This window comes from Eremomyces bilateralis, assembly GCF_010015585.1.
Source record: "Eremomyces bilateralis CBS 781.70 unplaced genomic scaffold P152scaffold_19, whole genome shotgun sequence".
Lineage (NCBI taxonomy): Eukaryota > Fungi > Ascomycota > Dothideomycetes > Eremomycetales > Eremomycetaceae > Eremomyces > Eremomyces bilateralis.
The window spans coordinates 95,618-109,029 of record NW_022985085.1 but is presented as its reverse complement, the minus strand read 5'-3'; the positions used below and the strand labels follow the sequence as shown (position 1 = coordinate 109,029).

Here is a 13,412-nt window from a genome sequence, read left to right as displayed (position 1 = left end):
GAAACCGTTCCAGTTCCTCCACGACGTGCCAGAATAAGTTCTCCGCGTAGGCGGAAACACCGACTCGTACGGATAGATGATAAACGGTTGAGATAGTCTACTAAAGGGAGGAGGCGGGATTTTATGTACCCGCAGCCTCAGGGCTACGGGGAAACTTTTGCCCGCGGCAGACCAGATAGAATGCCGTGCTCATAGACCCGAAAGGGATCCAGATAGTACGTTAAATTGATTCTTATTATTATTATATCTCGTAGGGAAGAGATGGTCGACAAAGAGCTTTGAGCTGGGGTCACTTGGCTTGCTGAATCGTCAGGACCCAGGAGTGATCAATTCGGCGCTATTGCGGGCTCCACCTGAACAACGCCCTTTGCTGGTGATGTTCTCTGGGGAGGCCCAGCGGTGGACAATATTAGCTGGACTCATATTGGCTTAGCGCCACCACAGAATACATATTTTATACAAAGTAGGTCGACGGGGCCTAGACAATGGCGGAGTGTCGAGCTAGCAGGAACATGTCTGCTCGGAGCACTACCACCAAGCATTTGAGGTATCCATTTGAGGTATCCATTTGAGCTCTTTAGGCGTTGTCACCATATTCACATGCGATGTCGCCTTATTCGCATACGATGTATAATAGTAGTGAGGTCAGTGGTCACAGTGGGGCTGTCAGTGGTTACAGTGGGGCTGGACGCGAACTACGCATCGATATCCTCTGACCTCTCACGCCAATTAGGAAGAAACAAGGAACTGAGTATACCGCCGAAGCGAGCTCAAATCTGCATTCAATTCTAGACACGAGACACCTGATAATCGAAGAACGAGCATCCACGACAGGGCTGGTGGCAAGGGACGCCTAATTGCTTGATGGCTGCATGGCTTGCAAGGGTCGCACGGTGCAGACGACGTGGGGGAATGACGTGATGTGTTTTTCTCCCCGCGTCGTGCGTCTGCAGAAAAAGCGGTTTTTATTCATTATTATTTATTGGTCAATGATTGGGCCCTACTACGGACACGGTTGCAACGGTAGTCTAGGGTCCGTCAGCGTGAAGCAGACGCCAATGGCGATGCCCGAACAGGGTCGTGTCGCATTTCGCGGGGGTAATGATTATCCGTGCCCCATGACCGCCCCACAACGGCACAACCTCCGGTTGTTGGTGCTCCCACACCAAAAGTCAAACCCACGCCAAAAGTCCAATTTCACTACCATCATCTATATATCAGAACTCAGGATGTAAATCGATAAAAAAACCGAGATCCTCCGTACTAGTAGGTTGACCGAGTGCAGGAGATGGTTCCTGCTGACTTTCCTGTTGTTTTTCCTGCCGCCAGTCCCGCTGTGCCTTCCTAATTACCGCCTCCCGCTCCTTCTGACCACGCGCCTCGATATGGCGTTTCGCCTCACTAACGTACGAAGCACCGGTCTGGCGAAGTCCTGTTTTAACCTGGCGGCGACTCTTTTTGGTTTGCTGGCGTTGTGTGGCTGAAACGGACCCCTTATACGCCTCGATCTCTTCGACCGCCTTGATCAATGAGTTTGTAGCTTGGCGAACGCGACGTTGGTATTTCCGGCTAGAAAGTAGGGCCTCAGGCGTATTTATGATCTTCTGTTGTTTCCGGCGTACCGTACGAATAGTATTTGGTGGAGATACGCACGGTGTTGCCGTAATACTTGACGGTGGAGGCGAGCCATTGAATATGTGAAGCTCCTCTGCCTCTTGGTCAACCTGTTGCCGAAGGGTTGGCAAAATCTGCTCAGGATCGCATGGCCAAAGGCCCCTCTCTTTAAAAGCGTGTCGAATCGTACGCGATTTGAAGGCGTTTTGGCGGATCTGGGGCATTTCTGTAAGGAATGAGGCCTTTTCCGCCGCGTCGAATCCCCACCGTGAAATCTTCGTATTTGTCTGCCGGAAGTAGTGTTTTAACGCAAGAAACGGCTTCCCATCAAGCGGCTGAAGGAAATGGGTCGTATGCGGAGGAAATGGGACAAGAATAATATCAACTTTTTCGCAGAATTGAATAAACTCATAGGTAAGATGCGAAGTATGGTTATCCATTAGAAGGAGTCGTTTCCCCTTCTTAGCTCTGTGACTTGTATACCGATGGAAATGCTGGATCCAATCGAAGGCAATGAGGTCGTTTGACCATCCAGTCTTAGAGATATTGATACGGTAATCGTCTGGAATCCGGTTTTCGTACCATCGTTCAAGATGGTTCTCGCCCTTTAGGATAAAGTACGGCGGGAGAACGAAACCATCAGCAGCGATACACTCGATATCCGTAACCGATTCGCCTGACTCTGTACTAGGACTGCCTCGTTTTGCCCCCGGTCGGAAACTGACTACTTTTTGGCGCTTCCCTTCACCAAGGCGGAAGCCACTTTCGTCGAAATTATATATATTCCGGGCCTCAATTCCATGCTCTTGAATCTGCTCCTGAAGGAGTTGAAACCAATACTGTATATGTCCAAGATCCTCAGCGCGTAGGCGGTCGTCTTTGACTGGTTTTTGGTCGATAAGCGAAAGGGTGTGGCGCTTGATAAATTTATATTTCCAGTTCTTACTAACGTGAGGTGGCTGCGTTGTATCGAGGGCGTTTCTTCGGAGTATAGAGTTGGCGCACGCTTCGATTTCTGTAGGCGTAGGAGGCGCTCCCCACTCATCAAGCTGATGGATCCAAGCTAGGAGAGCCTTTTCTTGTAGCTGACCGAGTTTAGTCGCTTGTACGAACGAAGAACGTTTGGTATAGGATGTTTTTCCTTCAAGGCGGCCTCGAAGGACAGGCCGGCTGATTTGGAACTCACGCGCTAACGCTGAAACGTTAACCGATTTTCCTGCTTTTTTTTGCTCTGTAGCCTTCTTGAGTGCTTTCTGTAGAGTATAGTCTCCTCTGAATATTTGACGCGTTTAGACATGTTTGGTGTATAGATTTGAAGATGATGGTAAAATTGGACTTTTGGCGTGGGTTTGACTTTTGGTGTGGGAGCACAACAACCGGAGGTTGTGGGGGGGTCATGGGGCACGGATACTACGTTATACGTAGGAAGTCCTCCTTGTTAGGAGGACTGTGCGCCGAGAACAAATCGGAAAGACGGAAACCGATACGGATGCTGTGTTACGGCACGGTAGCTGGATGCACACAACATACGCGTAGCCAAAGATATTCTAGATTGAGATGAAGAGTATAAGGTGACTATGACAGAGGAATCTTGATGAGGTTCCATCTCTACGCTAGGCTTGATCAGGCTTAGGCTCTCAGCCTATGCCAACCATGGGCCATGCCCATAACATGCTGCTCGTCATTGTATGGCGAGGCTGCTTTCAGATCTTAATAGATAGATTTGGAATGAAAAAAGTATATAACCCTTAGGAATATGATTGAGGGGAACTATCATCATGTAGTGCCATCCTCAGAGCGATTTGACGTTGAAATGGTAGAATTCCTCCTATGGTGACGTTGATTTAGGAGGAACAAGTGGTTGATGCAGTTCCGGAACGGGTTTAGCGTGATCATGGGGTCGCGTCTGGTCACGTCTTTGCCCCGCCGATCGCGTTCCACCGCGCCATCCATCTCTCACTCACCTCATCCTCTCCTCCAACAGACAACCACCGCGCCATTTCTTACCCTGACCGTATATCCATACCTACCTAACCAGTTCAAAATGCTTGCATCCCCTATCTGGTCCTCATACTCCTACATGCCTGCGAAACCCTCCCCGCTCTCCCCACGATCCTCCAATGTCCCTCCGCACTCTCCGTTCAGCATGAGTGCGTCCGCCAAGCCCGCGCCGCAGCCGTACTCGAAGCGCGCAATCAAGCCGGTGCCGGTGCTGAAGAGCGCAGAGGCGCTGAACAAGAAGCGGCGGGAGATTTTCTTCCGGGATGTGGCGAGGAAACGGGACGATAAGCGGTGGGCTGAGCGATGCGAATATGTAAGGCTGGTTGTCTGAGCTTATAGAGACGTCGATGCTGACATGGCGATATAGATCATGCGCTCGGATTTCGTGCACGAGAAGCGGAGATCGGATTCGACCAAGTCGCGCGCCGCGGAATATTTAGAAGACGGGATTGACGACGATGACGTCGAGTTTGCGTTGCATAGCAGCCCAGTCCAACACGAGACGCTCTACGGTCAGCCACAGGCGTCGCATTCACAGGAAGAACTGGATTTCATCGAGCAGATGGAGGATGCGGAGATGCAGTCGTTGATCGGCATGATGGAGGACGACGCGCCGAAGAACGATATCTCTCAAGCCCAACGACACCAATTCGCAGATATCGACATCGATCTTGACGATGATGATTGGCGGGACATGGCAGGTGACGGGTTCTCTTCCGACCCACGTGCGCAAGGCGAGCACCACGACGCGATGGACACTAGTTGAAGGAAGACAGGAATCAGGATATTCTCGGCGTTCACAGTCTTTTGGCGTTTTCGGTGTTGGGTATCTGGATCATGGATATGGTCTATGGAGAGGAAGGGCTGGCACATGCAGGCGTAAAGGGGAATATCATGTAGATCATTGCGTTGGACATCCGGAGTCCATGTCGCCGAGCACCTCTTGCGCGGCGCTCATGTTGACCAGGTCGCCAGGAGGAGACCCGGCGTTTTGCATCTAGGCTAGGGGTCAGTAGCTATCACATACCAAGGGGATCCCGAACTCACCTTCTCCATCTTCTCCGAGATGAACGCCTTATCAGCCGCGTTGGTGTCCGAATACGACGGGCTCTCAAACCTCCCCACAATCTCCGTGACATGCTCCAGCTGCTCCCGATACCTCGCCAAATCCTCCTTCCCGACCGTCTCCTTATTCTTCTCAATCCATTCGGGATACTTATCATACAGCTCCTTCATCGGCTCGTACAGGATCTCCTTGGTCGTCAGCTCCTCCATCAGCCCGGAAATCATCTTCGTGTACGCTGCGTCGTTCATGTTCGCCGGATCGAAGCCCCCCTCTCCATCCGCGTCCAGGTTCTTGAGCATCTCCATCATGAAATTCTGCTGGCTCGACTCCGCTGCTGCCGCCCCCGCCTGCTCGCCCGACGCCTGCATCCGCTCCATCGTCCGCCGAATATTCTCCTGAAACGAGTCCTCCGTCGCTTTACTCCCCTCCGCCGACGCTGCGGGTGGCGGGTTGCTGGGCTCGGTCAGCCCGAGGTCCGTCGCGCTGCCCAGCTCCTTCATCAGCGCCTCCATCTCCTTCTGCATCTCTGGGTTCGAATCCAGCTCGCCCAGCAGCGCCGCCATGCCCGCCTGCAGCTCCTTCTCGAAGTCCGGGGCGGCGGGGATCGGGGGGGGGATATCTGATGACGGCGCTGGGATAGACTTGTCGGCGCCTGAGGCGTCCGGGTGCTTGTCTTTTGGTTCTAAGGTCGTCGCTGAGAACTCATCGAGGACGGCTGCGGTTCGGTCAGCGTGGAGTGTTTAGCACGGGAGCGTGAGGTTACCATCAAGGTCGTCTAGGTCGTCTTCGGGGGGGTCTGGCGCGGCGTCCAGCGCACTGGGCGGGATTTCCTCCTTCTTTTCGCCCGACATGATGGGAGTAGGGAGGAAGAAATGGGTATATAAAGCAAGGACTGAGGAGGATGTCAAATATCAGATTGTGATACTGTCCTGCTGATCCGATTCATGCATGCCTGTGTCGTGCAGGTGCAGCACAAGTGCCTAACAACAGCGTGAGAGCCCGTGGTGGGGCGACCTTACCGAGGGTTTGCCGATTCATGTGCCGCTACACGGAAGAGCCCGAAGGACTGACGGGAGGCGTCTGATTGGTGCGCATGACCGTTCACCATCATGGTTGTACAATTCTCATACTGGTAGATTTCCTGGTATATATAGCAGGAAATCTTGTATTAAATTCATGTACCTTTGGTTTTTCACACTGAAGTGACAAGTCAACGCTCGTAGTTTCATTTCGAGGTGTTACATCTCTGCGTAAAGCCGTCTGAGGAGTTCCGTAGTATAAGGCTGCCTGCCACCGGGAGAGTGAACCACCACTTCACTTGGATGATCATCAGACTGGAGCAATTCCGCCACCCGCAAACAACACCAAAGGACCCTTTCATCTCACCATTGTTCCATCGTGGACGCTCACTCCGCCTTCGGTAAACACTACGCAGCCTTCAAACTCACTTGAATATCACTTCAGGCCACAGTTCCCACCAATATCTGACCGATACCCCATTGAGTGTGAACGTCGCATTCGCTTCACTTTGACCCCGAACTTGCTGTAGTCTTCCACCTCACAAACCAAGGAAGGGTTTCTGGGCAATCATTTTACCAATCACCAGCTAGTAAATACGCACAAATCTTCCTTGCCCGATTCGTGTTCCCCATCAGCGCGTCTGCCTTCATCACGTTCGCAATATGTCGTTAAGCCAAGCGCGTCTCCAAGAGGAGAGGTATGGAGTCCTTCTATGTATTCTGCTTACGCATGGCTCTAACTTCGCTCCAGGAAGCAATGGAGGAAAGACCACCCATTCGGATTCTACGCCAAACCCGTCCGCACGAATAACGGGGTGCTCGACATCAAGAAGTGGGAGTGCGGTATCCCCGGGAAGGACAAGACCATCTGGGCTAGCGGTCTCTTCAAACTCGAAGTGACGTTCCCCGACGGTGAGTGATGACTACGCTCGCGCCATCCAACCAGATTTGCTAACAACCGGCCCCAAAAGAATATCCAACGAAACCCCCAAAATGTGCGTTTGCTCCCCGCAACCAAGTTCGAGCAAGACTAACTTCGCCCAGGCAAATTCACCCCCCCGCTCTTCCATCCCAACGTATACCCCAGCGGAACCGTGTGCCTGTCGATATTGAACGAAGACGAGGGCTGGAAGCCGGCGATCACCATCCGGGAGATCCTGCTCGGGATCCAGTCGCTGCTGGACGAACCGAATCAGGAGTCGCCGGCGCAGGCGGAGGCGTATACGCTGTTCAAGAAGGATCGGGCGGCGTATGAGCGGAAGATCAAGCAGGTGGTGAGGGAGAATCCGGCGCCGTGATGGGGTAGGGCCGCGAGCCGGTTTAAGGGATGAAAAGGGGACGTTTCGTCGTGGTGGATCTGGAGGAGATGATTTATGGGCATCAAGCCTGACGAGGAGTTGGTGGGATCGTTCGGCTAAGAATCTGAACGAGCATGGATCTGATGGAGTTACGGGGATAGGGGATTCAACGAATCTGACTGCACAGGGAGCGAGTGCATCATGGAAGCGAAATGAAATGAATTCTGCATTTTCTCGACGCCACGGCGCTTGCGGCGCATTTCCGGTCGTCCCCGCGGAGGCGAGAGCGATCAATATTCAATCTTAAGACTCCATTACCCGATTTTCCCAGTGTCCCTCCCGAAAGTAAGTGCACAAGCGAGATGCCAGCGGTGCCCGTTGGCGTCTAATAGGGCCGGTATCCACCACCGCCACGCCCACGCGATCCTCCTCTGTAACTGATTTAGGTCAGAAGCACTGCCAGAAGAAAGGCGGGAGGAAACTTACCCTCCGCGATACGATGGAGCACCATAGCCACCCCTGGAGCCTCCTCGCCCACCACGCGGCCCGCCTCGACCTCCACGGCCGCCTCGGGTCAGGCCCGGAAGATTTGTCCGCTTTGGAACAACCTGTACGGTTTATGGTAAGAATTGCAGCCGACTCTTAACGCTGGAAAGGCATACCTTGAGATTTCGCTCTCGGAACACGCTTTCGTTCATCACCAGAGCGTTGGTGACGTAGCTCGGTTCGGTGAACTCCACATACGCATACCTGCAACGCCCCCATTAGCGTTCCGCCTCTTGCTGCCAAACTCTTGCCAGGTAGCGAGGGGTCTTTCTCTTCAAATTCTATAGGTCATGACTTCAAAGACAAGGTACCGAGGGAGGTGTGGGTAGATCCATCAAGACCACCCATGTCGAAAACACCCCGATAGAAACGTCTTGAAAAACAGGCAGAAACACGTGCGGTTTATGTGTAGAAAGAAAGTCCGACTCTTGGTGCGTTGACTGACCCCTTTGGATGTCCCGTGAACTTATCCAGCAAGATAGTGACCCGGTTGATCGGCCCGCAGCTCTGGAAGTGCGCCTGGATCTCCTCGGGCGACGCGCCGTAGTCCACGTTCCCCACGAACACGCTGCGCGCGTCGATGTCCTCCTTGCTCTCGCGCAGGTCTCGGTTTTGCGCGTCCAGCGACGCCTGCATCTCGCGAAGCTTGGCCGCTTCCGCTTCCATTTCTTGCACGCGCTGCTTCATGGCCGCGATATCTTCCTGAGGGCGGGGAGTCAGCGACGGTGTCCGAGGGCGCGGAGAAGCGCCGGGCGAACTCACCTCGTCGTGGCCATCTTCGGCTTGGGTGTCGAGCTGTTCCGTGTCGAGCTCTTGCGTGTCGAGCGGCTGCTCTTTATGCTGGGGCTCTTCGTCCGCCATTGTGAAGGATGTAGATGTGCGGATCGGTGGGAGATGGTGGAGGCTGGGAAAGAAGGAAATAGACGTGATCGGGTAGGTGGAGGTGTTGCCTGACAAGGCTGAGTTGGGTTGGTGAAATAAAGGCGGAACTGTGAACCGCGAAGGGACGGGTTGGCGGTGCAGAACCCTGGTGGGACGGGGGAACGCGACCACTCTGATGGGTCCAAACTATCTTATCCGGGCGGATTGGGGAAGCTTGCTAACGTTTCATCGGAGTGCGTTTCCATTCACTCAGAATATGCCATGATAATATTGATCACTGTTATTCCGCGTCAATCCCAAGCTTCTAATCCATTCATTGCCTCGAGAGTCGCATTTAGAATCCGAAGAATATCCGGTATTGGTCACGTGACAGCCTTATGCTCATTGAGTGATTGAGGTGGCGATGTCTCAGTCTCAGTTTAGAAGGCAGACCAGGTCAGCAGGTCAATATGAGCAGCCTTACACGAGTTCTCTGTTTAAGACATCAGCTGCATCATTCTTTCATACTCATGTCGATTAATGGTAGGAAGCACAGACAGCGTGTATGACTGAATGACCAGGCAAGTCATGAGCTGCCTGGCTACTCATGTTATTAAACTCCTGCGTCTTCTCCCTTGAGCATTTTGAATTATGAAAGCCGGGTGTGACTTTGATATTATTACATTTCCACTATTCAGTATCATCTAAATGAATCCCGACGTTGAGGCCCCCGAGTTTGCTCCCTTGCTTGGAAGAAGAGAGTCCTATTTTGCTTTTCGCAGGTACTCCGGTTTTTCTCCGAGACGCAATGCTCGCCAGGCTACCCAGAACGCCTTGGACTCAAAAAAGGGACATGGCTTGGTTTCCCTGCTGGTTGGACTCGATGGTTCCTGTATACTTGCAGGTGTGAGGCCTTTTAGAATGTGTGGAACCTCAAGCTCACCGTGTCCACGTAGGCTACATGATCAACCTTTACACCTGCGAGCAACGCTGCAATGGGATCCAGTCGAAGGCGGCATCGCATGCCCTGGGCACGTTGGGGAACGTGAGCTTTGCGTTCTCATGCCTATTCATGGCCGAGCTGGTTTTCTCGATCTGGGCATTTGGCGCGCAATATTTTCGGTCCTGGTTCCGTGTGTTTGACGCGACGGTGATCATTGGGAATTTGGTCGTTGATACCCTTCTTCGCGGCGTCACCAAGGACGCGGCTTCGTTGGCCGTCATCCTGAGGTTATGGCGACTCTATAAGATCGGTAAAGAGGTTTCCGGGGGCGCTGCGGGGCTGATGGAGGTTCTTAATGGCAGGATTGAGGTCCTTGAGAAGGAGAACCATAGACTAAGGACTCAACTTACATCTCTTTCACCAGAGCTGGACTATTGATAGGAGCACTTTGAGAGAAGGCCTTGATGTTGTTCTAATCTTGGGTTTCCACGGAATCTTGGCCCAGCCGAAGATGATCTATTAGCATGTTAGTATATGATATCGAAATACCTCTCATCAGCGCATGAAATGGAGAGTTTAATACGCCTTGAATTTGCTTCCTGGTTCTAGAAGGCATGATATATGTATTGGACCCTAGCAAAACCAGTTAGCGCTCTTCTCCTCTTATATCTTCTGTAAACCAAGGAGCAGATAGCGATGTCTCAGATCTTGTGTGTCTTTTTGCCTTCATTCACACGGTTCATTGAGCCCTAGACCAGATCAAACCACAGCCGCCGTCACGGAGAGGCTGTCCCAGCGATGCCGCAGACGAGGTGCGAACAATACCCAAGTATACGTCACCGCCATTGGCTACACGACTAAAAAGCAGTCGAAAGCTCCATTGGTGACGGGTTGATGTACTCCTTCTCTTCAGCCGACATAGTCACCAACGACAACTCGGCGAAACCGGAGAGTAGGGGCCGGCAAAGGCGGATCAACCATTCTCTGAGCGTCCGGGTTTGATACCAGCAGTGAGGCCGTACAATGAACCGGAGATGTCAGACCTTTTACCAGTGATCATCACTGACGAAAGAAGACTTTGACGGAATATTTGGTAGGGAAATAAGTAGGCTTACGTGCTGGTGGGCAATACCCCTGAATATCTGGTTGATATTGCATCGTGTTCTCCCGGAAGACCAACAGCACCATGGGCGGGTCGAAGCGACGCAGAAGCCATAGAAACAATATGGTCGCGGCATAGTCGCGATTTATACATACTCGGGTGATTATGCAGGGAAGCAAACAAATGGGAAAATTCAGTATGATGGGTACGGTATTCCGTAACTATAGGAAAATAATAATAAAATAATAATAGGAGTCAGGAACCAGGATGTCAATCAAAAAAGATTGGAACCAAAAGTTTAGTGGACCACAATCAGTCAACAACAGAATGGCAGCCAGGGGGCCCTCGACGTTGAACCCGAAGACATGCGCGATCACATTACCACATGCAATCATGCATCCGTGGCTCGAATATTAATGCCATCCTGATCCCTCGATTTGACTGGAGGCATATGGGAAATCTGAGTTCTGCCCTCTGAAAATCCATCGAACGCGCCGCTCCAACCCGATACTGAAGCTATGGACTTTCTGAAGTCGGCAGTAGCTTCAGCCATATCCAAAGGGCCTCCATTTCCCTACTCCTTCGGCGACCGCGTCGACCTCTCTGACTCGATATGGACGCTACATAACGGGACCAGAAAGGTATGCGCTCCTACGCGGAGGAATATCATGAGATGCTGACCGATTATGCAGGAAGACGGTTCCAAGTGCAGCATATTGTCTTTCGATGTGCAAGCCAACAAGTCACGGCTTCCCCTCGCTCGAAATGCCGCTCGTAAACTCCGAACGCTACGACATCCTGGCGTAATCAAGGTCCTGGACTCTGTCGAGACGGAGCAATACATATACATCGCGACCGAGCGCCTGGTACCTCTGACGTGGCACATCAAGAGGAAGAGCCTTGCCGAGGAAACGATCAAGTGGGGTCTTCACAGCGTCGCGAAGACGGTGAAGTTCATCAACGAGGATGCATCATCCGTTCACGGTTCGTTGCGGGTCGCGTCCATATTCATGGGCGAGAGTGGAGAGTGGAAGCTCGGCGGCTTCGATATTCTCAGCTCGATGAAAGAAGACGATGCGGTGATATATCCGTTTGGGAGCCTCGTCCCCGACTCCGGGCGATATAGCCCTCCGGAAGTCGCGAACTCCGGATGGGAGGCGATCAAAAAGAATCCGCTCACCGCCGTGGATGCGTACAACTTCGGCATCCTGATTTTTGAGGTGTGTAACGGAAGTTTTAATGGAAGAGAGCAGCTGAGCCAGTTGAAGGCTGTCCCTCCGAGCATGCAGCAGAGCTACAGACGACTTGTCAACGCGAATCCGAAGACTCGGAGCACGGTCGGACAATTTCTGGACCAAGGGGAGAGGAGCGGCGGGTTCTTTCAGACGCCACTCATTCACATCACCGATGCCATCGAAAACCTGGGGCTGAAGTCTGACGATGAGCGGGAAGAATTCTTGGGCGAGCTCGATGAATTGTCCGATGACTTTCCCGAAGAATTCTTCAAAATGAAAGTTCTCCCCGAACTTTTAAAATCGGTGGAGTTCGGGGGTGGTGGTGCGAAGGTCTTCGGGATGGTGGTGAAGATCAGCTCTAAACTCTCGGAGGAGGAATACGAGATGCGAATGAATCCGGTTATCGTTCGACTATTCGGAAGCCCAGATCGTGCCATGAGGGTTTGTCTTTTAGACAACCTCCCTTTCATGATCGACCACCTGCCTCCGAAGCTTGTCAATGACAAGATATTTCCTCAAATGGTGACTGGATTCACGGACGTGGCTCCGGTTGTCCGGGAACAGACGCTCAAAGCAGTTCTGACCATCGTGCCAAAACTATCTGACCGAACCGTCAACGGGGAATTGCTCCGATATCTTGCGAAAACCGCCAACGACGACCAACCTGGCATTCGAACGAACACAACGATATGCTTGGGCAAGCTGGCTCGAAACCTGAATTCGAGTTCCCGCTCGAAAATCCTCGTCGCCGCATTTTCTCGGGCGCTTCGAGACCCGTTCATCCATGCCAGAAACGCAGCGCTGATGGCACTGGCCGCAACATCTGATGTGTTCAGCGAGGAAGATGGGGCAACCAAGATCCTCCCTGCGATATCCCCTTCCTTAGTCGATAAGGAGAAGCTGATCCGAGACCAGGCGAACAAAACGCTGGATATTTACATGCAAAGGATACGCAAGTATGCTCAGACCTTACCTGATACCGCACTTCAGTCAACCGCTGGTACTAGCAGCTCAAATACGCCTCGTATCGGGAATGATCAATCTGACTCGTCTTCATGGGCTGGCTGGGCCATCTCATCATTCACCAACAAGCTTACGACCGCGAGTGGCGAGATGCAAACGGTGCCAAATGGCGTGAGTCCAAATGGTACCAGGCCATCTTCAGTACCGCCTCCTGCCGATGCACGGAAACCCTCTCCCAATCCCCTTAATGCCCGTGGATTAAATCCATCTCAGTTGAAGAAATCCCATTCGTCAACCGGGTCACCCAATCCGTTTAACGCACCTGTGGTATCTACGCCGACGTCAGATCAGAACTCAGTGGACGAAGACGCTATGGATGCCTGGGGCGATTTCGAGGATGAGCCGACCGAAACGAAGAAGGACACGACCGCTGACGACTTTGACATGTTCGCTTCCAGCGCAGCTCCGCGGAAGACATCGGCTACTATCACGACGTACGAAGACAAAGGGGAACCTGACTTTGCGGGATGGCTCAGTGCCCAGAAATCTTCGAAGAAGGCCAAACCATTGCCTACAGGGCTTAAAAAGGCGCCCGCGTCTCGATCGGGTACAGGGACCAAATCTACGGTCATAGGCGGTAGTACTGTGAGGAAAAGCGTAGTTTCATCGAAGCCTACTCCAGCACCGCAACCGAAACCCACTTCGAAGAAAGCGGAGAAGCAAGACGATGAGGATGAAGGTTGGGGAGATGCATGGGAGTGAGA

At 52.4% G+C, this 13,412-nt stretch overlaps 6 protein-coding genes across 6 annotated transcripts; 4 read left to right on the top strand and 2 right to left on the bottom strand.

The window, feature by feature from the left end:
• Positions 1-3,576: 3,576 nt before the first annotated feature.
• Positions 3,577-4,659, top strand: P152DRAFT_484008 (uncharacterized protein). Its single transcript, XM_033681977.1, has 2 exons — positions 3,577-3,928; positions 3,983-4,659. The coding sequence occupies exons 1-2, from the start codon at positions 3,659-3,661 to the stop codon at positions 4,379-4,381; spliced, it is 669 nt and encodes a 222-aa protein (XP_033531827.1). The 5' UTR covers positions 3,577-3,658; the 3' UTR covers positions 4,382-4,659.
• P152DRAFT_102337 (Pex19 protein) lies at positions 4,232-5,676 on the bottom strand. Its single transcript, XM_033673563.1, has 3 exons — positions 5,445-5,676; positions 4,663-5,382; positions 4,232-4,612 (listed from the first exon to the last, which is right to left on the bottom strand). Exons 1-3 carry the CDS (start codon positions 5,445-5,447, stop codon positions 4,517-4,519), a joined length of 819 nt encoding a protein of 272 aa, XP_033531826.1. The 5' UTR covers positions 5,448-5,676; the 3' UTR covers positions 4,232-4,516.
• A 537-nt stretch (positions 5,677-6,213) lies between these two features.
• P152DRAFT_102220 (ubiquitin-conjugating enzyme) lies at positions 6,214-7,472 on the top strand. The gene is made up of 3 exons (XM_033673562.1): positions 6,214-6,398; positions 6,452-6,612; positions 6,745-7,472. Exons 1-3 carry the CDS (start codon positions 6,364-6,366, stop codon positions 6,996-6,998), a joined length of 450 nt encoding a protein of 149 aa, XP_033531825.1. The 5' UTR covers positions 6,214-6,363; the 3' UTR covers positions 6,999-7,472.
• Positions 7,473-7,484: 12 nt separating this feature from the next.
• On the bottom strand, positions 7,485-8,244 carry P152DRAFT_460691 (uncharacterized protein). The gene is made up of 2 exons (XM_033679975.1): positions 7,661-8,244; positions 7,485-7,606 (listed from the first exon to the last, which is right to left on the bottom strand). Exon 1 carries the CDS (start codon positions 8,229-8,231, stop codon positions 7,947-7,949), a length of 285 nt encoding a protein of 94 aa, XP_033531824.1. The 5' UTR covers positions 8,232-8,244; the 3' UTR covers positions 7,485-7,606; positions 7,661-7,946.
• A 1,122-nt stretch (positions 8,245-9,366) lies between these two features.
• P152DRAFT_401692 (uncharacterized protein) lies at positions 9,367-9,786 on the top strand (the record flags this gene model as incomplete). The annotated part of the gene is made up of 1 exon (XM_033676620.1): positions 9,367-9,786. The coding sequence occupies one exon, from the start codon at positions 9,367-9,369 to the stop codon at positions 9,784-9,786; it is 420 nt and encodes a 139-aa protein (XP_033531823.1).
• A 1,182-nt stretch (positions 9,787-10,968) lies between these two features.
• Positions 10,969-13,410, top strand: P152DRAFT_401799 (kinase family protein-like protein; the record flags this gene model as incomplete). The annotated part of the gene is made up of 2 exons (XM_033676629.1): positions 10,969-11,091; positions 11,143-13,410. 2 exons carry the CDS (start codon positions 10,969-10,971, stop codon positions 13,408-13,410), a joined length of 2,391 nt encoding a protein of 796 aa, XP_033531822.1.
• Between the last annotated feature and the right edge of the window lie 2 nt (positions 13,411-13,412).